Source organism: Chondrus crispus, genomic scaffold (genome assembly GCF_000350225.1).
Source record: "Chondrus crispus Stackhouse genomic scaffold, scaffold_5, whole genome shotgun sequence".
NCBI classification, from domain to species: Eukaryota; Rhodophyta; class Florideophyceae; order Gigartinales; family Gigartinaceae; genus Chondrus; species Chondrus crispus.
The window spans coordinates 731804-756773 of record NW_005179334.1 but is presented as its reverse complement, the minus strand read 5'-3'; the positions used below and the strand labels follow the sequence as shown (position 1 = coordinate 756773).

General features: G+C 50.9%; 7 protein-coding genes; 3 read left to right on the top strand and 4 right to left on the bottom strand.

Moving 5' to 3' along the window:
* Positions 1 to 19, bottom strand: part of CHC_T00006721001 (hypothetical protein) — a 2235-nt gene extending 2216 nt beyond the window's left edge. The window contains exon 1 of the mRNA XM_005718857.1: positions 1 to 19. This exon is cut by the window's left edge and continues 2216 nt beyond it. Coding sequence (XP_005718914.1) covers positions 1 to 19 — 19 coding nt within the window.
* A 2660-nt stretch (positions 20 to 2679) lies between these two features.
* On the bottom strand, positions 2680 to 4366 carry CHC_T00006720001 (hypothetical protein). XM_005718856.1 is given in 2 exon segments: positions 2680 to 2917; positions 2918 to 4366. The coding sequence occupies 1 exon segment, from the start codon at positions 4364 to 4366 to the stop codon at positions 2918 to 2920; it is 1449 nt and encodes a 482-aa protein (XP_005718913.1). The 3' UTR covers positions 2680 to 2917.
* A 1021-nt stretch (positions 4367 to 5387) lies between these two features.
* Positions 5388 to 5546, top strand: CHC_T00006719001 (hypothetical protein). Its single transcript, XM_005718855.1, has one exon. It carries the CDS (start codon positions 5388 to 5390, stop codon positions 5544 to 5546), a length of 159 nt encoding a protein of 52 aa, XP_005718912.1.
* Positions 5547 to 8213: 2667 nt separating this feature from the next.
* CHC_T00006718001 (hypothetical protein) lies at positions 8214 to 14444 on the top strand. The gene has a single exon (XM_005718854.1). The coding sequence runs from the start codon at positions 8214 to 8216 to the stop codon at positions 14442 to 14444; it is 6231 nt and encodes a 2076-aa protein (XP_005718911.1).
* Positions 14445 to 14508: 64 nt separating this feature from the next.
* On the bottom strand, positions 14509 to 15385 carry CHC_T00006717001 (hypothetical protein). XM_005718853.1 is given in 2 exon segments: positions 14509 to 14635; positions 14636 to 15385. 1 exon segment carries the CDS (start codon positions 15383 to 15385, stop codon positions 14636 to 14638), a length of 750 nt encoding a protein of 249 aa, XP_005718910.1. The 3' UTR covers positions 14509 to 14635.
* A 394-nt stretch (positions 15386 to 15779) lies between these two features.
* CHC_T00006716001 (hypothetical protein) lies at positions 15780 to 16760 on the top strand. Its single transcript, XM_005718852.1, has one exon. It carries the CDS (start codon positions 15780 to 15782, stop codon positions 16758 to 16760), a length of 981 nt encoding a protein of 326 aa, XP_005718909.1.
* Positions 16761 to 16794: 34 nt separating this feature from the next.
* Positions 16795 to 18729, bottom strand: CHC_T00006715001 (hypothetical protein). Its single transcript, XM_005718851.1, has 3 exons — positions 18682 to 18729; positions 17178 to 18466; positions 16795 to 16876 (listed from the first exon to the last, which is right to left on the bottom strand). Exons 1-3 carry the CDS (start codon positions 18727 to 18729, stop codon positions 16795 to 16797), a joined length of 1419 nt encoding a protein of 472 aa, XP_005718908.1.
* Positions 18730 to 24970: the final 6241 nt, after the last annotated feature.

Below are 24970 nucleotides of genomic sequence, written 5' to 3'. Positions count from 1 at the left end.
CACCAGTCTTCTTAATCATCGTTCAAACGTCCAACTTCGAAGCAACTGCGAAGCATCCCCATGCACTGCCGTCCTGTACTTTTGTGAACCAGCCTACGTGTTAGCGCATACTGTAGTATTTGTGAACTGGTAGATACAGGTTGAACACGTTTTACACATTACGAATATGAAACGGGGTCATACTGGAAGGGCACGTGTCACAATTGACGCACGCCGCAATGCGCCGTGGCCGTTCAGTGAGGGGTCGCATAGGCAGAAACTCAGGGAATGGAGGCACTCTAAGAGAGTGCAAAAGGCAGCGAACGCAAAAAGAAAGAGCGCAGAGGAACGGGAATCGCAGGACGAGAGGAGGGAAGAATGATAGGTACTTAATAGGGAAGCTGGAGTACGATAGTCTAAGAAAAAGGGGTCCGGGCAGTGGGTAGAGCAGACCGAAACACGCCAGCCAAGTGCTGAATACATCGCAACGACCACAGACACGACCAGCCTTACTGTAGACAGAAGGGAGTCAGCCATACCAAAATACTGTACGCTCTCTGTTGGTATGACAAGCAACGATTTTAGAACTGTACACGCAGTATCCTGTGCTGTACATTATATTTATAGACCATATATGTACTGTACCAGTAGAGTATATACCCCGCACCGCGGCGCTACAAAATCAACAGCATTCCACCCCCCTCCAATTCGGACAATCTACCCATCTCGGCTGCCGAACAGTCTCCTTCCCTTGCCAATGTCGACCAATCCCTCGTGCGGCCAAACACAAGTGGTCGCCAACCATCCTCAAAGTAACATTTCCCCGCTGTCGCGCAGTCGCCCGCCACAGTGCACTTGCTCGTCACTCACCCACCTTCCGTCATCCAACCATCAACATCGCTTCTGCACCTTTCGCCACTCAGTGTGTGTCTCCTTCAACATGCCACTTCCTGTAGATCTTCCAACCTTCAAAAAAACTGCCGCCTCTAAAACGGGGCATGTTAAGACACACCCTGAGAGGGTGTGTCTTAACAGGCTGGTTTTTGAGGGTGTGCCAATACCCGCCATATGCTGTACCCTTGGTACTGTACCTTGAAGGTACCTTCGTACTGTACCCTTATTTAGTACCCTAATCCCCCTAACCCCCTTCAACACCAACCTGAATTCTCAAATGCATCGCGGCAGGAATCGAGCTTTCAACTGTAGCTGGATAGATTGCTGTCATTCTGCCCAATCACAAGTGCTGCTGCGGTAGAGCCGAATCTGCTGCTGTTGCACAACTGAAAAGGAGTCCAAAAACGTAAAATATGTGTAATTTTGTAGCAATACTACAACACCTGTCTTTACGGAGTCCACTGTAAACACTCGCTGGCTACTGTAGGACCTGTACTGTAATACAGCAGGTTGCCTACTCGAGATCATACTCTGCCTCATGCAAGTGAGGTCAACCTTCTTTGCGACAAAACTTGACTACATAATTTGCTACTTTAGAACCTCAATCTGGGCACTGTTTCTGAAACGCATTTGCTCCCGACAAGTACAGTATGTTACCGCATTACCATTATGCAATACACGACAGACGGAGAGTTAAATCAAGTTTAAACTATGATTTTGGTTTTTGAACTGTGTATTTGGTTTCAAGGTATAAAAGAAGGTTTCAAGCATGCTCACAAGGGCTTGTTCGTCAAACTTTTCTAAAATGCCTCAGAAGGATGGACAGGTATCAGTAGAATGTGTGCCATACATTGCACTGATAGCTGCCCGTCAACCCAGTTCCGACACTGGGAACACCTTTTTCAATCGTATCGATCAAAGGCACAGTAAGTCCAGAATCAGGAGGCGATCTGGGGCCGTTCTTCATCTAGACACGAGAGAGCGATTGCAGAACTTCTCAGTACAGCACAGAGAGAAATTGCTCTCTGCAGAACTCCACCGTAGTGTAGAATGATATTCATCAACGCAACCCACTTAATAAAGATGTGCGGTATCACATTCTCTTCAATTGAGTTGTCGGATATCCACGAATCACCAGGATTGAGATGGTCTACCATGAGCGATACCAACTTCCGTGTATGTTGTACACATGTTTCCTGAGGGACAACGTGACTGTTCACAATCACGTCTTATAGGCAGGCTTGGCGAAGCAGGAAGAAAGTCACATGCTTCTCTCTTCCCTTCGCTTCCCAAACCCACCGAATCGCAGTATTTCCTCATTCTCAGTGTGCGCCCGTGGAATATGACCACATGACCTTGTGTGGCACAACTCTCGTTCGTGTCACACGGAACACGAGAAAACGCGTGCGTCCTGAATACAAGGCGATTCAATAGAAAATAATCTAAGGGTCGTGCGTCTATGCAAGCCCCCCTGCCTTATCGTTGACCCTCAGGTTTGTACTCACACCACCGTCACCGCCCGATACTATCTTCTCATTTCTTAGAAGGCCTTTCGTCCAAGATCTCGAGAGCTAGATCATTAGCAACTTGCTCTTCTATACACACTGTGGACTTGTCCAACTGCACACAAATTCGCCAGTGGCCTAACTATCGCTCCTGTGGCCAAGCAATGGACAAACAAACCATGCAGGGCACGTTAAAGCGTCACTTTTTTTTGGACCACAAACCGGGGTTCCAGATGAGCCAAATGCACTAGAGAATATGCAGCAGTGCTCGCATTAGGCATCAAGTTAGTGCTGCATTATCGAGGGGGCCATCCTAGAAATGTAAATTTATGTTGTTCTCGCCATACACCGTGCCTACGACTCTGCTACCCCTTACGATCACATTGCAGGCTACCTTCCTTTCTACAGTACAGTATCAAGCGTTTCCTATTTCCGCATTATCCTTCGCGTGATATGCGAATGGGGCGAGAAGAATTTTGAGTCACATCATTACAAATACAGGGTTGGCTTGTAACGAAAACGCTATCAAACCAATTGGCTTAGCCGAAAAGCTTCTGAATAGCGCTCAAAATGTTAAGTTTCTCAAGGTCTCCAAAGACAAGGACTCCGGAAAATGCCAAAAACAGCAACAACGCAGTTCGATTAATGGCATCTTGAACCCTTAAAGAGACTGGCGCTCCCCTGAGAGCTTCAATTAACAGAAACGTCATCTGCCCACCATCCAAAGCCGGTAGGGGCAGTGAGTTGATCAATGCCAAGTTGATGCTAATAACGGCGCAAAATGTCAGTAGAGCCGCTGTGTCGTTGCGCGCCAAATCCGCACCCATAGAGACGACCCCAATGGGCCCCGACAGGTTCTGTGAAGATTTCTGGAAGTTGGAAACTATTGATGTCAGCCCGTTCCACGTTTGTCTAGACAAACGAGAGAATTCTTTGTTTGTTGTTTCTACCGATTTCAGTACGGTCGGCGGGCGAACACGAGTGACATCCGCATTCGGAATCAATTGTACGCCCATGGCAGCATTTCCTTCAGGTGTGCAGCACTTGGCTCTGATTTGCATGTCAAACTCCTTCCCACCCCTAAGAATACGGAAATCCATCTCTCGACCGCCAGACGTTCTGATCTTTTCCGCTACCACACGGGCACTATCGAGCGATTTTGGAACCTCGTTCCCATCGACACGCAAAATTACGTCTCCTGCTTTCACTCCCGCCTTTGCTCCAGTCCCTTGTGTATCGACGATGTTAGCAATATTGACACCTGGACTGAAATTGTAAGTAGGAAGGCCGACGGTAGAAACCGAAGCGAAAATACAGCCCCAGGCCAGAATAACGTTTGCAATCACACCGGCGGATATAACTAGAGCGCGATCGAAAAGCGGTCGGTTTTGAAGCAGGTCGGGGTCATCGCTGACTACTGTTTCTCCTGTTTCCTCGTCGATGGTCGCATGCTCAGGGAAGGCGACATAGCCTCCCAACGGGAGTAGACGAACTGTAAATTCTGTTTCCGATTTGGCAGGAGAGAAGTTGAAAATTTGTGGCCCGAAACCGATGGAGAAGTTTTTCACTCGTATGCCTTGGAGACGCGCGGCTAGAAAGTGACCACTCTCATGCACGAAAATGATAAACCCCAACAGGAATATACCCGCACCAGTACTCGCTACCTGGGTGACGGAGGCGAGCAAGCTTGCTGTCGGTGCCTGTCGAGTTGATTGTCTGCCCGGTGCAGCTGCGGCGGCGTCTCGTGGAACACGCGCTGCATCGCCAGTTGCGTGAGAGATTGTGGCATGGCGTACGCGCTTAACAAACTCACCTCTCTGACAAATTTGTGGTGCTCGGCAAAGCGAAATTGATCGTAACAAAGATAGACGCGGGGCCGATGCGGCAAACGCTGGTGTGAAATGCGTCATTGATCTGCTGGCGAATGCAATGCTGTGCTGAGCTGAACTGTGAAAGCGGGGGTGGTGAGTTTCAACGTAGCTGCACATATCTCAACTGGAAAGAAGGAAACGGTAGTGGGGAAGTGAGATGGGGTGACCTCAAGAGTCTTTGCGCCGAGTCGAACCAGGATCTCAAGCAATTGAATGGCGGCAGAAAGCGCCTTGATTGTGCCGGCCGAGGGGTGTGTCTCTACCTTTGAAATGAAGTTGCGGGGACCACAGAAGGAGCTGGAGCACGCCACGGAGATCATACCAAACGGAGGCGTTAAACAGCGCATCGTAAAGTTGCTTTGTGCCGCTGTAAAGCTGCTGCTAGAAATCTCATCAATCTCAAAGTCGATCATCACTCGACTTCTGTAAGCCTCCGCTTTTTAGTCATTCTTGTCCCCCGATTTCTGCCACGTGTACCTGTAGTCGATGTATTGCTGGCACTGGCACCTCATGCCCGCAGCCCTTTTCTGTTCGAGTGCATGTTGGTGGCGCGAGCAATTTAGCTTTTCATTCCGTCCTGGCCAGGTCTCACCTCTACTTTCCTCTCCCGCCAGATCTCAGCGCAAGCTTAGCACCGCAGCAATGCCCGGACTCAAAGCAGATGCGGGAGACACAGGTTTCCACCAGTCCTCTCCGCATATCCGCCAACGTTCCATCTCCTCCTTGCACAGAGACCAAGACCACGACCACGACCACGACCGTGACCACGACCACGACCACGACCACGACCATGATCATCATGACCACGACCATGATCATCATCATGATCACCACCATCACCACGATGAACCAAACCAGTTTTTCATTTTCATGATATTCAACGTCGTTACGGGTGCTATCGCCTACATGATTTATCGATTGCTTGGTGTAGCGAATGAGAAATAACCCTATGGAGGGTTTAATACTCGCTCACGAATAGAGCTTAATCACCCTTTGCATTGCGGCGCTGCAGATCAGATTCCTTTTCCTGTGCACTTTGAGAGCTCACTAATCAGAGTCCCGAGCATTTCTTGCAATATTGCTATAATCAATCGCAAGATCCAACTATTCATCGCGCGAGACCTAACTCTATGAGTTAATGACGTGCTCCTTCCGTTACAGTCGGGGGGCAACCGACTCTGAAGCCGGTAGCCTTCTAGCTCATGTCCCAAGCGTCATATCGTTTATGGGCAGACGTTTTCGGTTAAAGACTTTTGTCGGTCCGTCTCAGGAAATGCGCTGCACTGTTGCTTGCTAGCGCCATGTGGCATTCCAAACACAATTGCCCCTTGGAAGATCCAATTTTGAGCGTTTGCTTGGTAGCGCTCAATTGCTGAGCTCGAAAGATTCCGCAGAAGACCATACTTCCTAATCTGTATGCTTTAGTGACCTGAACTTGCATAGGATGTGCTCTCATTTGAAGAATTGCTCTCATTTGAAGAATGTGCCTGCACAAACGCTTGACAGTGATAGCCGATATTCATGTGGCAAGATTTCGTAACTCAAGGCCATATCGGTCTACTCGTGAAGAAACGTGCACTTAAGTGGAAAAGCACGTAGGTCATATTTACAAGTCTAGGTAGCCTCACCGCTCACAGTACGTTTAAAATCATAGACACCAACGTATAAACGTCAATGTGATGTCATTGATAAGCGCTCAGTATTAGCTAACCAGGCCAGAACCGAACAGGGTAGTTATCGGCACAATCAGGTCTGTGTTGCAAGCTGATAGTTTTAACAATCAATTTCATGACCACAGCCATTTCTCGGCGGGTGAGCTAAGCCTCCTTTTCGCTCTGTGGGACGGCGAATCAGAGAGCTGGTCATTATTGAAAGAGCTGCAATGCGGAAGTTTTGCGTGAAAACATACAGCGAACCCGTACTCCTCTCTATTTGTATCAAGGGTGGAGACAGAGATTTGTGCACGAAATGTACAACCAAGAACTATGAAGAGTGGAAAGCAAGCAAAGTCAAGTGGAAAAGGTGCTCCTAAAAATTATAAAATTGAAACCTCAACAGCACAGCGAAATACTGTATAACTAGGTATTTCTTGGAATCACGGGTGCAATGAATATTCTTCTATCGGGATTGGAACTGAAAATCTCTTGACGATTAAGGTCCATGGCCGCTTCACAGTTGAAGGTCTGGGCCAAACTGTCCAATAACAGTTAATTAACCATAGAAAAGTTGTTCCGTTGTAAAACTACCACAGCTACTGCTGATGTTGTGCCTTTGAGAAAATGGATCTTCCCAAGCGTAGGATGCGGAAAGGTCAAAGTTTCTGCCCCGAGTCAATAAGTAACAGCCAGGATAGGCACAGTCTAGGAGCCTACTTCACAAATTCGAAGAACGTCTCGCCGCTTGTTGAACGCAAAACTAGTACTGGATTCATAGTTTCACAGCTGTCGTTGTGTTCTAATACAAGTGTGTGGGTTGCGTGTGTTTGTAGAGGATGAGAGATTCCACGAAAAAACAGATGAATTTTTTTAGTCTTCTGTTTGTTTAGCGAGTGTGTCGCAACTTCACTCCCTTATGTTCATAGCAGTAAGCGGTGGCCTCTTTCTACAATGTGTCTTCCAGCAGTGGACGAGAGAAGGAACAAAAAATTTGTGCTCCACACTTTGGAAGCTCGCGCGTCACCGGTGCCCTGTCAGATGGCACCAGAGAAAATCCGCACTTGCTCATTCATACTGATGAACAAAAGAGACCACAACCATCTTGAGGCTCGTCTAAACAACATGCGCTATGTCGCACAATCGTCTAAGTTGGAATGCATAAATGTGTTTCAAGAAATGGCCCAATGCACGTTGAGAACGAGTTCATTTGGTTCTTGCGGAAACAATATTTCATTCTGCAGCCGTTTTACTGTAAACGGCAGTTAGAGTCAGGTGTGTGCTGTGTGACTTCTGATCTTTTTATGTTATGTACTACAGTATATCGTTCGAAGATTCGCTGCCGCTTTGTCATGTCTACATGTAGACTTTACGCCAATTGAAAAGTACAAGCATTATGAGCGGACCGAGCCTGAATATCTGCGAGTGAAGTGAACCCAGCTCTCCTGATTCAACTGCGTTGCAAGAGAGGGACTGGGCGGGGTATGCACTGTCCCGCCTGTCCCTGTATGGGACAGGGGACATGTACAGTACATGCGATCCTTTCACACCATGATTGAAGCCTTTCAGGCTTTTGTTAATATACTCGGCGGAATACTCGGCGGAATTTTATCTCGTGGATGCACCCAGTGAAGACGAAGCAATACTGTACGTCTTGGCATCTACTGTAATGTACAATATTTCCTTTAGAGCACCAAGGTTGGACTTCCAATGTGGTTTTGCCGTGGACCAGTTGTGCTCCCTCATAGGTCGCCACGACGCCTCTGGATGAGGGCACAGCGATGTAGCAACATGTTGCCACGATAATGATGTCAATACCAATAGCCGATGGCAATTTAACAAAAAAAAAGGATCGAAATAAGATGGAAGGCCTGGTGTTTGTCCCTTTTGCCACTAACCTGCCTCTTGAACTGTTTCGTCCGAACACGTGTACACGTGGAAGTAGGGAAGGGGAGCACTGTAAGAACTGTTCCAAATGCAATAGGCCTGTTTGAATCTTCAAACTGCTTTTCGAAATCGTATGGAGCCCAAACACAGTTCCACCGAAGTCCGCCCTTCATCTTGTGTGCTTATTGCGCTTGGTTTGGAAGGGCGGGCCATTGTCTTTTGACTTCATCATTTTGTATCACGCCTACGTAAAACTCTCCAGTCCGTTGGTACACAGAGCAGCTTTTTTTTTTCCTTCTCCTAACTCATAGCAACCCCCATCTCTCAATTCGTTTTCCCATCGGAAACCTTGCACCGAAGTTGGCATCGGTATTAAGATTCATCCATTGAAGACGAGCCGCACCACACCCCTCTTGGCGTAAGAGATGGACGCCACTGCGTCGTCCTCGCCTGGTGAGGACCCCGTCCAGAAGTTCAAGAAACTCCCCTTGGCAGAGCGCGTTTTACACAAACACTGGAAGGTCCGAGAGGCTGCCTGTCGCGAACTCACCGATAAGTTCTCTGCTGCGAGCGAAGACGCTAAGATATATGCTGACTTCTTTCCCGCCCTGGGAAAGATCGTGCGCGACTCCAATGCGCCAGCTCAACTTGTTGGCTTTGATGCGCTTTCGAAATTCGCTGATACCGCACCACCAAATCTTGTCAGAAAGGCGGCGGGCGATGTCGTTAAGGGCATTGCGGAGAAGGGTTTGGCTGGCAGATTACAAAACAAAATGAATGCTGTCGAAACTTTTTTAACCTTTGTTGGAGCTGATGCTGGTGATGTTGCAGTAGCAGCAATGGCGACTGCTGGCTTTTCGCATCGCACGCCAAAGGTGGTTGCCGCGGCTATCGACGCAGTCTCTAAAGCTCTCAATGCGTTTGGAAAGAGGTATGTACCTCTTAAAGTTGTTGCGGAGAAGCTACCTCCCCTTTTTGGACACTCGCAAGAAATCGTGCGAAATGCTGCGAAAGGCCTCGCAATTGAAATGCATCGATGGGTAGGTGATGATGCAAAGGTGGTGACTAAAGGCGCAAAGGAAGTCACATTGAAGGAACTTGACGCCGCGTTTGCTAAGCACGCAGGCCAAGGCAAGCCTGAACCCACTCGTCTTACTCGATCAATGCGGAAACGAGTCAGAGAGGGCGATGGCGATGTTGACGACGGTGACGAAGACGACGGTTTTGGACTTGGCGAGCCGGAGAGTGAAGAGCCAGAAGCCGAACTTGAAATTAATCTCATCGAAAAGCTCGCCAAAGTCAAGGTTTTGATTGAAGAAGGGGTCACAAAGGACTGGTATACTGCTGTAGATTCGAAGAAGTGGAAAGCTCGCAAGACTGCGATGGATGAGGCTGTCGAAATTGTAGGGCAGGCTAAGCTAACCCCAGTCAACCACCAGGATGTTTTAACGCGGTTGCGGAAGATTATCGCAAAGGATACGAACGTCAACGTTGTGGCCTCAGCTGCGAATTTGTTGCAAGCAATGTGCAACGGGCTACGGAAAAACTTTCCGGCGGGCGCGGCGAAGGCTCTTACTGTAGACTTGTTTGGGCGCCTCAAGGAAAAGAATCGTATTATGGTCGATTCTGTTACTAAAGCTCTTGATGCGCTGCATTTGAAAAAATGTATTCGAATAGTGGAACTGCAAGAGGAAATAGCCGCCGTGGCCTCACACAAAACCCCGAAGGCTCGGTGTGAGGCACTTCTGTGGTTGGGGCGCAGTCTTCGGCAAGGGACAGCTGGCGCAGATCTCAAAGGGGCACCCCTCAAGTCTTTTGGAGGCCTTTTCGTGAAAGGGACAGAAGACTCGTCACCGGAAGTTAGAGATGCAGCACTTGGAGGGCTCGCATCACTCCAGAAACTTGTCGGGGAGAAAAATATGGCCGTTTACCTAGAAAAACTGGACAAGAAGCGCAAAGACAAAGTTGCAGCAATCGCTACCGAGCTACCGGACGTGAGAAAGGTCGTGTCGAGTGAACCAAAGAAACAAGCGAGAGCGAAAGGGAGCACCTCGGCCTCAGTATCGCAGGTGCTACCAGCAACGAGAGCTGTGAAGCAAAAGCACATTGCGTCGAGCACATCAGCCACATCTCCAAAGAAAAGGCCATCCCCCTCAAGAGGAGCCGTGCCGCCCAAGCAACCAGAGCCTACACCATACGAGAGCGATGATGAGGGAGAGATATTGCAGAGCCCAGAAAGCGCTCTTGACTTGGCTGTCGAAAGGTTCGAAGAGTTTGAAAAGGCGAATTGGAGTAGTAAGAGCTTCAAAGCAAGAGTAGCATGCATGGCAATGGTGAATGGCAGTCTCTTTGGGAAGGACTCTTTCACGGAAGAAGATGTTTTTTTCGCATTAGGGCTTCTGTCCTGCGCTCCTGGCCTTGGGGATACTAATTTTATGGCACTGAAGCCCAAACTGGAGCTATTCGGGATGGTCGCAACTAGATGCCCAATACCACTTCCGCGGAAGACCTTGAGACCTCTATTATTGCAAACAGCCGAGAAATTTGGCGATATTAAATCGTCAAAGGTGGTTGGCGAGATAATGATGTCCTACGCGGAGGTGACGAGCCCGCGTTATTTGTGCGAGATTCTTGCACAAACTGTCACGGAAACTAAGAACAACAGGGCTGTGATTGCGATTTTAAAGTTTTTGGGTCGTTTGGTGGAAGACTTTGGCATTCCAGTGGTACCAGAACAGACAGTGGCAACTGTCACTGCGGCAACTCTAGGTAATGCCGCGCCAGCCGCACGCAACGCTGCTCTGACCCTTGCTTGTAGGACGTCAATACGGATGAAACCAGAAGCGTTCCGAAAGAAGTTGTTGGATCACGACACAACCGAGGAGTGTCTTGAATTGTTTGACGTAGAGCTGCAAAAGTACGGCCAAGAGCCAGATCCCCCCACCCGAAAGAAGAAGTTCGGAAACAACGATGTACAAAGCAAAAGCAGTGGAGATTTGGAAGTAATTGCCACTAGCCCTCCGCGGACGAAGGGAGACGTTTTACCAGAGGAAGCTGCGAGAACCCTCGAATCGTCGGCCGCGGCGGTACCCACTCCTGAACCAGCCCCCCCACAGGAGCGGGTTTCTCTCTCTGAAGAGTTTGCTCCAGGATCGCGTCTTTTCCTAGACTTGAAGAACTCCAATTGGAAGAAGCGGCAGGATGCGTTAGCTGCAGTTGATAGGATCATTAACTCCGGAAATGATTTTATCAAGCCAGACATAGGGATGGAGATAATCAACGCTTTACGGGCGCGCCTAAGCGACAGCAATAGGAACCTAGCTGTTGCTGCATACAATGTACTGGGCCGCTTGGTTTTGGCAATGGGAACCCCCGGTGTTGTGCACTTCAAAGTTTTTGCCCCAACGGTTCTGAGCCAAGGATGCGTTGACATTAAGAGAGGTATTCGTGACGCCGCCACGAAAGTTGTGCGGAATTGGTTTGAATTGTTCGGCCTTGAGGCACTGGTACCCTATTGTCATTTACCCTTGGCTTCCCTGAACTCCGCGTTCCGCAAGGAATTTCTGGAATGGCTCATACCTTGTCTGCAAGGAGAAATAGGATCATTCGATGCCGGCAGGGAGGATTTATCTCCACTCATTGACTCATGCTTCGCATGTCTGCGAGACCGTACTACTGAAGTGCGGCATTTGGCGGACCTCATGTTGGAGCAAGTTGTAAGGAGTGTTGGGATCGGAGCAATTGACATGAAGTTGCTATCCATGACAAAAGCGGCACGAAATCAAATTGATCCTGTCCTAGAGAAGTATCGAGCTTCAGCTCCGAAAGCAGCGGGAACGTCAGCACCTCCTCCGGAGCGATCAGGGATTCCCGTTACGCCGAGATCTGCTCGCGAACGACCTCGTTCCATGGCCTTACCTCGCACCCCAGCAAGCAGAAGGGGAGGGCCATTTGCTGCAGATTTCTCAACTCCAGCAGGGACTCCTTCAAGGCGAAAACGACCTGCTAGTGCACGTGCTTCCCCGGTAGTACCCCCATTCAGAGAGTTGGAACAACAAGAAAGGGACGAGACTCCAGTTATTGTTCAAAACGATGGGCGAGACGTTCGAGCTCAACGTTTTCTCAAGAAGAGACGTCGTTTTATTCAGGAACTAAACGAAGCTGATCCATCGGGTGACATACAACCTCTCATAAGTGAAGATGTCGAGGACTTAATGGAAGACCTCACCGAGTGCTGTTCTCCGTATTTGTGCACCAAACTCACTGCTCCATCAAATCGGTTCCGGATGCATGTCGAAGCGATCGAGGTCGTGTCTTCTTATCTTGACGTTCATCCAGAATCGTTGTTGTATGCTGCCGATGTTCTTTTGCGATGGTCTGCATGCAGGATAGAAGATTCCCGTACACCTCCAACCGTTCTTGTCAAACTGGCTGTCTTTGTCTCAAACATCTGTGAGGTCCTAATGTCTTCTGGAACGACTATCGGGGAATACGAGGCCTGCGCTATACTTCCACCAATTGTCGACAAGTGCGGAAGCAATCGAGAATCAATTCGCGTAGCTATGAGGAGTTGTCTGTTGTCCATCGGCGATGTGGTTAGTGATGAAGTATTTCTTGTCCTTCTAACATCCTGCTTACGCTACCCAGTTAGTCCCAGAGCACATAATGCAGTTGGAAATGAGATTTGCCGACTAATAGAAAAACGATGCACCTCAGGTGCTGGTATGCCAGCGGGAGTACTTCCTACTATCGGAAAGGTTGCCGGGAGCGAAGACGAGGGGGCAGGAAGGGCAGCGGCTGTCTGCTTGGATCGTGCACATGAATTTTTCGGAGACGACCTTTGGGAACTAGTCGGAGGGCTGACAGAAACTGAAGCCGGGCTGCTGGAGGGGAGGCTGAAAGCTGTTCCAGGCGGCTCGAAAGAAGAAGTGCAGGCTCCGAAAGCAGGTGAAATATCTAGAGTTGCAGATGAACCTACGGATGGCGTATCTCACGCCCAGAAGAATGTGGTGCAGCGACCCATGTCGATTGTTCCAAGCGACATTCGTAGTGAAGACTTCAGACTGTCAGTTGCCCCTGCGCCTCCGAATAGTGTAATAACCTCTATTAGCGACTCACTTAACACAGCCACACCAAGGAAGACGTGTAATCAAAGCGCGGATTCGGTGCCAGCAACTCCAGGGCTTCCTATGAAGCAACGTCGTATTGTGCAAGACTCTGAGAAAGAGAATCTAGTGGCTGACATCCTCGCTCGTTTGCAAAGTCATGATCGCGACTTGCAGCTATCTGGTCTGGCATCAATTTTTGATGACCTGAGGCGCGAAGGAAATTTATTAACGTACACAGGTAGCTCGGCCTTGCTCCTTCAGTTGGTCAAGTGTTTCACAGAGACTCTGGGTCGACTCGAAAATGGTGCAGCCGAGGAAGACGACCCGGCTGTTCTGAAGTCGTTTTTGAAGGGTGTCATCAGGTTCGCGCGAGAGCCTGAACTTCTCCGCAAACTCGACCAGTCTTCCGTGGAGAGCTTGCTTGCTGATGCACTCAATGCTATGCTTCCACAAGCTGTTGTCGGCGTAGAAGACTGGGATCAAGTGAGGCGAGGGGTTAATTTAATGATTGTCAAAGTGCTGGAGTCATGTAATCAGAATTTGCTATACACTGCCATGATTAACCTTCTACTCGAGAACATCAAGGAAATGCAGCAGCACTCGGGGTCTGCACGGATGTCACCTTCATTGGCAAAGTCGTCCATATGTATCAAGTCGATCGCGAAAGTATCGAAGCGGGGGTTCGCAGATTGTAGGATGGACGCGCTACTCAGAGATATTCATCTATTTTTAGTTGCAAATCCTGTGCGCCGAGATGGAAAACCATCCGCGGAAGACCAAACCTTTGCGATGCGGTTGTTGAAGACGGTTGTGAATGCGATAATTGACGAAATGGGAAAGGATATTCGTTCCCATCTCAGTTTAATTCCCCATGCGGAAGGTTCACAGTTGGTTCACTACATTGATATGACTCTAGGTGGCCGGGATGAATCTTTAGAAAGCAGTGAAGCTGCACAGCAACTTGGGTCGCTGGGTGATCGAAAGGACAGCGGAGCTGTGATCACATGGTGTCTTTCGAACATCGACAAGGGTATGAGGTCAGATTCAGTTCTACGGCAATTACAAAATGAGCTTGAAGGAAGCGGTGTTATTGCGTTGGATGCGCACTTGGCACAGTACGATCAAGACATGCAGGTCTTTGTCAGGAACGGATTGGATAGATTGAGTCGCGAGGAGTCTCAAAGGGACATTGTAAGTAGACCCGACGGAGGAACATCGCAACAAGCCTTTGGCAACGGCTACAGGGATGCTTCGGTTCCAATTCGTCGCTCCATTCCGGGGGCGATGGAAGACATGGAAATGCCGTCCGCTGGTGACATTTCAGGGCATAGCGCTGGGCAGGTATATCTTAAACGGCTCCAGGAAATACAGTTACGTTACGGTCTGCAAACAGGAGATCGTACTCAGATGGATGGTGTTGCAGGAACGGAAAAGGAAAACGGAACTGTGGAGAGAGTACTGTCTGCGGAAGACACAAGGGACAAGGCATCGACGTTGCGGGAACGTATGGCGCGGATACGGCAGTTGCAAAGTTCTTCCAAAGACTGATTTTGGAGGACTAGATTGGTCTAGTAGGTAGCTGTTAGTGCCTTCGCGCTTTGGCTAAAGATGGAGAAACGGCCAACAGTTTCGGTTACGGGATTCCGTCCATGTGCTTCATTTACAAGAACGAGAGCCTCCGGCTTCGAACGATAGCAGCCTTCGTGTGTAAGGACAAGCAGGTGCCGTTTTGGCAAAGGCTACTTTTTCTTCTTGAAGACATTATCTAGCTGCTTCTTCGCCCACTCCACAAAAGGTAGTGCCATCTCCTTCGTGACCAGCTTCGTCGGCTGCTCATCGAGGCCGATAGCCGTGACCCTGTACCCAAACTCGAGCTGCTTTGTGTATTTTTTCAGCTGCGGGTACATGCGAACGGCACTTTGAACAAACTTGTCCCCGCCCTTACCGTACACCGTCTGTGCAATGCCCTTGTCCAATGCGTTGGCATACATGGCCTTTGCGAAGCCACCCTTGAGTGCATTGACGAGATTTTTGGAGCGATCATCGCCTTGGACGGCGCCCATTGGATACCAGAGCTTCGTGCGCGGGGTACGGACAAAGATAGCGAAGACAGGGGTGCCGTCCTCGGGAAGTGACATCTGGTCTTGCGCGCGGCGCGGTTGCAGCGGCTGGCGGGAGCGGCCTTTCTTCATCTGGATTGGGGTGTAGGTCGGGCGGGCGCGGGCGGGGAGCGAGGTTAGTGAGATGAGGGCGCGGCCAGCGAAGTGCGAGCATTTTGAAGATGCGGTTGTTGGATGCGGTCTATGGGTGAAGCGGGCCGCAGCGCTGGCCGATACAAAGCCTGGTGTTGACATAGTTGTTGTCAGGAAGGGGGAGGGCGGGGGGAACAAGGGAAGGCGGTCTTGGAGAAAGGGAGAAGTGTGCCGCAGCGTAAGAGTGGCTGGAAAGTGATGGCGATGGGCTCCCGAGGGTAACGGCGTGATGGTCATCTGGCGGAAAAAGATAGGTGAGAGCGGGGAGATACGGTGACCGCAGCGATGACCTTGGCGGGTGCCTCTTCGCAGGCAAGCCTCTTCTGTATGACCAAGTGGACGAACCGCTGATGCCAGGGAGTATCTCTGATATCTCGTGTCGCTTCATGCTGTAAGGGTGAGATTACAGTGAATGACCGTTGTTGGTGGATAAGTCTGCAACGTACAGTACAGAGCCAGGGATCCCCGGGATTGCCAGCGGATCAATTCGTGCTCATCCTCCTTTTCCATTGTTTCGTTTCGTCTCCTCACGAAGGAGCCCAGGTCACGTTCCTTGCGGCCCGTGAAACCGAAACATGAACCTTACCTCGTCTCCATCTGGAGCATCAACCTTCGACCGCTCCGTCAAACCATGACAACAACAAACACTCAAACTCCAACCGCTCCGTCGCATTCCGACGATGAAGCCGTCCTAATCTCCAAAGCCCAAACAATCCTAGCCGCGCGCGGCGCCGCCTCCATCCTAGAAGAGCTCTCCCGCCCCGTCATCGGCTCCTTCCCGCCCGCCCTGCTCCCCTACCTCTCCACCGCGGCCCTGGAAGCTCAGGGCCTGTCTGCCCCCGTCTTCCGCCCCTTCCACTCTTTTCTCCAATCCCCCACCACCTTCTCCACTTCCTGCGTCTCCCTGGACCGCCTTCTCAGGGGCGGAATCCCGCTCGGCACCGCCTCCATCGTCGAGCTCAGCGGCGTCGCCGGCGCGGGCAAAACCCAGATTCTCCTTCAGCTCTCGCTCATGGCCGGCGCCCCGGTCGAGCACGGCGGCGCTGCCACCGGCGCCATCGTTGCCTTCACGGAAGGGGCGCCCCCCATCGCCCGCATGCACCAGATCGAGGCTCACCTTTGCGACGCCCGCGGCCTACCCGCGGGCACACTACTGAGAAAAGTCGTGGTCGAGCAAGTCCGCTCCGTAGATCAGCTGCTGAATTGGGCACAACACCGCCTGCCGTATCTGTTCCGCCAGACGGGAGCCACCGTAGTCGTCGTCGATTCTGTCGCCGCCGTGTACCGCCCGGAGTTCGACGACGCGTTGTCGCGGGCCGAGCATTTGGTCGCGCTCGCCGCCGCGCTCAAGCGCGCGGCGGCGCATGTCGGTGGCGTTTGCGTGTGCGCAAATCAGGTGAGCCAGGGCCTTGCGGCAGATGGCACGTTGAATAGGACCGTGCCGGCGCTGGGGGCGGCGTGGAGCAATTGTGTGGATACAAGGGTCTTTTTGAGGAGAGCTTGGGGGGGTAGCGGGGGCAGGATTGCAAAAGTGCTGCATTCTAGCTTTTTGGGGACAGTGGACGGAGGAGAGGAGTATCAAGTTACAAGCAAGGGGGTCGTGGGGGGGTGAGTGGGGCGGAGGAGGTGCAAGTTGGGTCGGGGATTTAGCACATGTTGCTTCGGGTATCGCCTGTGTATGGCGTAGGGTACAAAGGAAACTTGTGGATAGTTGTTATACAGCCTGTGCTTGAAAAGTGTGAGCGATGCTATTGATGAGCTGGTCGCTGTTTTACGGGTTGAATCTGAATCTCGAAGTGCTGCCTTGTTTCAGTTGATTTGTAAGGGAATAATACCTCAATCTATGTGAGTGATGCGCTAAAATGTGAATTATCTCATGTTCTTGAAGTTATCTATGATGGCATCATCGTCAAGTTATCTTTGGTACCCATGTCAAATTAGAAACGCAATTCCTGAAGAAATCCGAGCCCAGCTTAGCTTCACACGAACAACACTTCTTCATGTACAAAGGAGAAAGGTATGCCGTCACAACCCCAGTCGAATAGCCATTCTAATCACACTCTCTTCAACCTGCGTGTCGTAGCGTGCAGCAAAGCCTGTGTACTCTAACCCTTTCGTCTTGGACTCAATGCGCATTCCGCGGCTGAAATGAGGACTGTTCACCCCCATCGTCGCTTGTCTGCAACCCACCAATTCGCAGTATATCCTCATTCTCATTGCGCGCCCGCGGAACATGACAACATGACTTCGTGTGGCACAACTGTCGTTCGTGTCACACAGAACATGAGAAAACGCATGCGTCTTGAATACAAGGCGATTCAATGGAAAATGGCCCAAGGCTCGTGCGTCTATGCAAGCCTCCCCTGTCTCGTTATTAACCCCTGGGTTTGTGCTTGCAACATCATCACTACCGGATACTGTCTCCTCATCTTCTGAAGGCCTATCGTCCACCACTTCAAAACCTGAATCATTAGCAACTTCCTGGGATATACACGCCGTCGACTCGCGTAACTGCACACACACCTCCCCATTTCTCAAACAATCGCTACTAGATGAACATCGGACAAGGCCACGCGGTGGAAAACATCTGCACAAGTCGCCACCCGTGCACTCTTGTCCATCTCTATCTGCACAGAACATGTCCCCCAAGCATTCTTCAGAGCTCTTGCACTGTTCCGTGGTAGTCCCGTCACGGGGCACCACGGGCAAGGGCCTGACGAGTGTTCCTTCCGAATTCTTCGTATTTTTTACTAGAACTGGATGATCCTGCGCATATTTTCGGATCTCGCTCCTCTGCATGTCGGCACGCTGCAATCGAGGGGTAGATTCCTCGTTGAGATAACGCAAATTTGCTTGAGAGGCCTTGGAGTGGATGTAATCTTTATCTGTAGGCCACTCAACAAGTGCGGTAACGAGGTGCCGTTTCATCATGTCTACTCTTCGACTGAACGGAGCCGTGTTTCTTGAAACTGTACGTCGGCGACGGAACGCCTGCAGTGAGTTATGATTTGGAACGACTTCAAGAGATTCAGTCGATACACCCTGTTTCCGGAGAGGTGCAGTTCTGCGAGATGAAATTCTGTGCATCACCGCATGGCCTCGGAATCTGTTTTGGTAGTGCGGAAGATGATTTCTTGTTGTAAAACGTAACCTCCAGGATTGAGCTGTTAATTTAAAGGATGGTGACACTTGGACCGGAGAAGCAATCGCGACAGCAAAGAAGGTACAGAGAAGCGAAACGAGTGGTAGGTGATACATCTTGACTTGCGGCAGAGACCTGAGGAAGGTTTTAACAGCTTGGAGCGCTCGGTTCAACAACTGCAGGTGTCAGTCGAGAGTGTAGGCAAGCTGTAGTGTTGTTTTCTGAAGGAAGTTCAGGGTCAGAGTTTCGAACGTGAAGGCACGTAGGTGCATGCGTCTTCTGTTGTACTTCTCGCTGCGTATACAATTCTAGTCGGAGGTCCTCTGAGTCTGAGTTTAGGCTATATAAGTCACTTCAGGCAGATGGTATAGTGCGAACAGTTTCGTATTACATTACATATATTATTAGTGACAACATTCTTAAACGGCGTATAATGCATGGAGGGCAAAAGCTTTCGATAGCAGCTGAGGTTGTGTCCGGCAGATGTTGACGCCCACGATACTGCAGTACCCTTGGGTACTGTACCGTAGTGTGATGGGAAGGGATGACTGTATGCATACTGCATGTACAGTATACAGTACCCAAGGGTACTCTTGTACTCTGAATGGTATATGCTATCAACCGGGGCACCCCCCCCACAACAATTTATTTATGAAAGCCATTCTACCCTTTCTACCCGACGGTAGAATGTCACTATACCCTCTGAAGTGACAATAAGAGCACCCCTATCGGTGCTGTGTATATGTAAATATTTGGCATATAGAGATACATATAGCCTCTTTCATCCCTATCGGACTGGTTATCTCCAAAAATTTGGCCTTTTTGGCTATATCTATCTCTATATTGGAAGCCGGATGGCGACCAGTTTACTCATTTGACCATATAGAGACGCGAATTACATGGCGCCACTTGGCCAAAAGACCATGGAACAGTGTCAATACAGTACCTCTCGTACTCGATGCCCCGCACCCCTCGTACACTATGCCCTATCAGGGCACTTCAATTTCAAATTTACTCCTAAACCGATAGTGTTGCGCACAGAAATGCTATATGCAAACGCAAAATTTTACACATTTAGCCACCAAATTTAGCCAAACCGATAGGGGTGCTCTAAGAATAAGGACGGGAGACAGGCTCCGTATTCTTATAAAGCGGTGATCGGTGTGTTTATGATAAGGTCCAGCAAGCTCGTCAGCGCCTTCTAAAAAAGTCTAGTTGGTGCTGTACAGGTGAAAGTGCATACTGTACACTTGTATGAAGTCTCTCATGGTATCTTATCGGAGCGCAACGTAGTTTGAACGGATCAAAGATACTGTACAGAATTGCATTGTTGAACAGGTCTACAGTCTGGGATTGAGGTTGAGAAAACGTTCATATGCCGACACAGCTGATTGATATTGCTTCTTGGCCCCCTTTTTGAGGTACGTAGTACGTTACGTACTACGTACCTCAAAAAGGGAGTACGCGATTTCGGGTTGTTTTTTCACTTTTGCTTTTTGCTTGTTTATTCATGCAGAAACTGAGAAACTTCATGATTCTTCATGAAGAAATGACTTTAGACAATGGGAGACACTGCATGGAGATGGGCTACAGGGACCCTAGGAAGGCATGGGGGATCTCGATTTCGATGGTTGATCGCGATTATCGGTGGGTCGCCTGAAGAAGGCCGAAGTGGTGATTTTTTCATTTTGCAGCATTATCTGGCAGTTTTTGCGCGCAATTGCGCGCAAAAACATGATTTAATGAAATACGTATGTACGTAGTACGTACACGCCTTGCTGTACCCCAAAATTGAGCTCATCCAGAAAATTTTATTCTTTTGTCGAATAAGAATAAAATGCTGCTCCATGTGCCTTTTTTGGGCACGCCCAACACGGGTGTCAGCCATCATATTCTATTACCGAGGATATTCTTTAACGGGCTATTCTTATAAGGCTGAAGCACTGTATTTCATGCAGCACTGTACAGCAAGCCTTTTGCGTATTGGTACCCTTCTCTTCAAGCACGGAGGAGGACCCTTTTGATAAAGTAGTACAGTACCAAGGGTACAGTACAAAAAGTCTGTGTCCGATACCTGTAGTCCCGCCTGAAAGGCGAGACTACAGGTATCGCTAAGAGCACCCCTATCAGCTCCCCCTCTATTCCTAACCAAAATCAACATTTAAATTAAAGAAGCACTTCCAGTGCTCCAAATGAGCTCAAACTTGGACAGAGGGTTGGAACCTGCCGAAGGAGACACATGCCTAAGATTCTGATGCTGTACCGAAACGGCACCACAACTGTGGTGAACGGCCTCATTGGCTTAAGCCACCTCAAGGAGCTATCCTACACCGAATTTCGAACCACTGCGCATCAAAAAATTGTACTTGCTTTTAGTTTTTTCGTGGTTACCCAGGTAACCGGAGTGCACGCTGTCGCGCAACAGACATCCTTCCCCCTCGGGATATCTGCCGTTGACACAATACATGGGCGATTCGTGCTCCTTCCGCCGCGTCCCTCGCCGAAATGCGCTCCTCGGCCTCCCGCTCCCGCTGAACACGACGTTTCTCTGCCGCTGCATCTCTCTCCACACGAGCTCGGCCGGCGGCAGCACGCGCCGCTTCCCTCTCCGATAACTCCTTCAATACATCGTCGCTAGTCAGCAGTGCCCCACCCTTCGTATTTAACGTTCCATTCTGCATAACGGGACCATCGGACCGCAATAAATTCCTAGTGGTCCTGCGCGCGATCAGTCACCAGAAAAGCGACAACAACGACAAACAGCCGTACAACGGACCTCAGCCGCTAACAAAGATCCGATTAAATAACAATTCAGTAGCAAACAGCTACAACAGCGACGGAAGCTGCCGCCAACTCGGTCCTTCTCCCTCGATCAATGCCGCCATTCCCTTTCGCGTTCCTGCCTACGCTCATATAGACTTCAGAAGCTCTACACTTTTCCCCTACAGTTTGTATTCCCGACAACGGTCCTCACAGCCCCTGTCTTCCTCCCCTCCAACGGACGGGGACGTCTCGATACCCTTTCGCGTCCTCGCCCCCACGCAGCGTCCCTAGACTCGCCCTGCTCGAGCGGCTGGGAATTGTATCAGACTACATTGTGAGCCCTTCCATCGCCCAGTCCGCATCCCAACGGTCTCCCTGCGGACAACATTGAGCCTCTGTTCAACGATACTCCCTTGCATGGAGCTGACACCACCGTACAGTGTATACCAATCGGGATCATTTATCTAGGCAGATCCTGATCCTGAAACACCGGCGGTGAGATGCTGTGCCTCGCTCATCCAACAATGCAACAGTACCCCTACATACTTTTACTCGCAACCCCTCGGAAGGAAGCGCCTTGTGCCGTACCGGTTCTACAGCATAGATCTAAGCGAGAGTTCATCATCATCCTCTTCAGATTTCATCTGTTCCATTGAGGGCCTGTTTGAGGATGACATCGACACACTCGCGCAACTATCTCTTGCAGCTGTTCAAGCGATCAAGAATAAACGCAAATCGTCGCGGGGAAGAGCCGTCGGATCACAAAAGATCCATCGCGTTCCTTGCTCATGGTTCGCAGATTACTTGTGTGTGAACCCCACTTACTCTGCTGTAGCATAATCGCGAGAACGTTATTTGAACGGGCGGGGTGACTACTGTACTCCCGCAAAATGCATTACAGCGCGCACACCGGCGCCTGTAAGTACGCGCTTGCTGCTCGCTGTGCACGTGTACAGCGTGACGATCCGGAGTAAGGCGCGCGAGCTTATCGTGTAAGGCGCTACCTAGATACTGTAGTATGTTATGATAGATTATTTACTTGTATATTAAATGACAGGGCGACCGGCGGCGGAGGGAGGACAAGGACAAGCACGGGCTTGATACCAGATCCTCTGCCGAAGTTCTAACCCCGTCCCTTATTCTAAACGCGTTCTCTTAACGCGAGCGCGTTAACCAGAAACTAACGCTGGTAGCGGTCGCGAACGTACGCGCGCGAGCTGGATCCGCCTCCGCCCGTCGGCGCTAGCACGCGAACTAGCGCCGCCCCGAGGCGTCGAGCGCGTCGATCCGCTCTAACGCGTCCGCGTCCGCTCCCCACTGCTCTACCACGCTACCACCGCCCGCGTTCGTTCTGTTGTTTGTGTGTTTTTCTCTTTCTCGCGTTAACACAGGCCTTACGCGAACCTAGCTAAACCCCCACCGCGACCGGGGGTTTATGCTACACTCTCCCGCGAGGTTTCGTCAGGTATTCCGCATACCGCTTAAGCTGTACTGGCGCCTACATGATGCTTTAATTGCCGAAGATCCAGAGTTGGGCCAGAGGAGCGATGCGCGTGGTGCCATGGGGCACACCAGCCATCAGAAAATATTGTCCAGTTTGCGTCGCTTGGGGAACGGGCTATCGTTTTCACAGGTAGACGACATGTCTCGAATGAGTTCCGAGAGTCAGCGGTACTACTTTCAGAAGACCTTGCGCGCAGTCGTCAACTGTTTCGGACCCGTATTTCTCAATCGGGAGCCTACATTAGGAGAGTTGAGATCAATTGTGACGACATACGAGGAGGCGGGGTTTCCTGGTTGTATGGGGGCTATAGATTGCATGCACATTCATTGGAAAAATTGTCCCAAGGCGTTGAAAGGGCAATACCATAATCCAAAAGACTGTAAACTTGCGACTATAAGCTGTGAGGCGTTGGTAGACAGGCCGCTGTATTGCTGGCATTGGTTTCCAGGACGCTGTGGGACAAACAATGATATTACAGTTTTGGACAACAGTCCGTTTGTTAACGACATTTTATCTGGCCGTCGGCGAATGTACTTGCCAGAAGGTTATGTTATTAACGGCACGCGTCAGCATGGTCTGCTGTGCATGTTGGCCGACGGCATTTACCCCCCCTGGCCAATTTTTGTTTTGCCAAACCATGCGCCCCTCAATGACCGTGAGAGTCATATGACAGGGAGGCAAGAAGCTATACGCAAAGACATAGAGAGGTTTCTCGCATGCCTGCAAGGAAGGTTTAAGATATTGCGACAGGAAAGGCATGAGTGGAGTGACAGCCATCTCATTCTTATTAGTCATGCTTGTGTTATATTACATAACATGATAGTCAAAATGGCTGTAAGTGGCGGGCTCTCCGATGAGTTGGATGAAACGGGCGTGGCACAAAGCGATAGGGCATTGTTAGAAGAATTCTTTGACTGTGAGGCGGAACTCGCAACTGATACGGTGGACACTGAGCAGGGGTCTACAAGCTTCATTGGCGGATTGGCTTATCTGATAGAGCGGAATATGTTAGTGACTGATAGGGAGAGTCAGATACAGCTAACAGAATCTCTATCTCATCACCTCTGGAACATGAGGGGAAGCACATCCGAACAGTAAGAAAAGCACTGTCATAATACGTCAGGGTGTCGGTCCGATCAAAATGGGCGCTTAGCGGGGGGCGCCATGTACGCAGACTTCGCGCGGACATGGAGTGGGGGGACGGAAGGCTGGCTGCGGCGTGTGTCGGCGTGGACGGGAAGGAGATTCGGGAGTGGGAAAAGCCGTTGCCGGACGTCTGTGCGAGCCGGCGAGGGGATTGATGGGCGGGGGACTGTCCTCGGGTATGCGTCGGAGCGTGATTGGATAGACATTAGAGATGTTGTAGGTACGTGTTCGGCGCTGGCCCAATTGGAAATTAAAAAACTTGAAACTGCAGTAGAAACCCTCCGTCCGGAACTGTCCCACCTCTGCTGTCTCACCACGAAATAAAAATCCCGTCCAACTGCCGACCCTCCCCGGCCCCTCACCGCCGCAGGTACAGGTTGTCCACGCCGCCACCCTGCCCGAGCTCGGCCATCTCATTGCCGAGCGCGTCGCGGAAGCGCATCCACAGCCCCTGCGGCGTCTTAGGCCGGAGGATGGCGGCCACGAGGTCCAAGTCCTGCTGCTTCTCGCGGATGTACGCCTGGGCTTCGCCGACGAACGACGCCAGCGCGTCTGGATGCGTCTCGTCGATCTGCGTCGAGTCCGTCGTCGGGTGGAACCTGAAGTACTTGTTGCGTCGGAACATGTCCTGCATCGTGTGGTGCATCACCTCGGTCGACGTCGCCGCCGCCACAATCGACCCCACCACGTCGCCCCACCCGAGCTTGCGATGCGAGTCGTTGGCGGGGGGGGATGCGGGCGGCCGGAGCTGCTGCCAGCGGGAGGTGTGGGCGGTGTGGGGTGCAGGCAGCGGGGGGTGTTAACGCGGGAGGGTACAGGCGTGGGGTGTTGGCGCCGGGGGGTGCGGTCGGCGGGAGCTGCTGTCTGTGGGAGGTGTGGGCGGCGGGAGGAGCCGGCGGCGGGTGGTGCGGGCGGCAGGAGGTGTTGGTGGCGGAGAGTGCGGCCGGCGGGGAGGTGTTAGTGGCAGAGAGTGCGGCTGGCGAGGAGGTGATGGTGGCGGAGAGTGCCGGCGGAGAGTGCCGGCGGCGGGAGGTTCTGACGGCGCGGCGTGCGGGCGGCGGGAGGTGCAGGCGGTGGAAGTCAGTGCGGTCGGTGGAAGTGGGTGCGGTGGTAGAGAGATGATGTTCGAGAGGACGGGGGAGCTGGGGAGGCGAGGAAGGCGTGTGCGTATGGAGCGGAAGCGAGGTGAAGGGCGTGGGGCATCGAATTACATGTCCATTCATCCTTTATTTATCTCTCACACATCTTCTGAACGTGGCGAGGGACC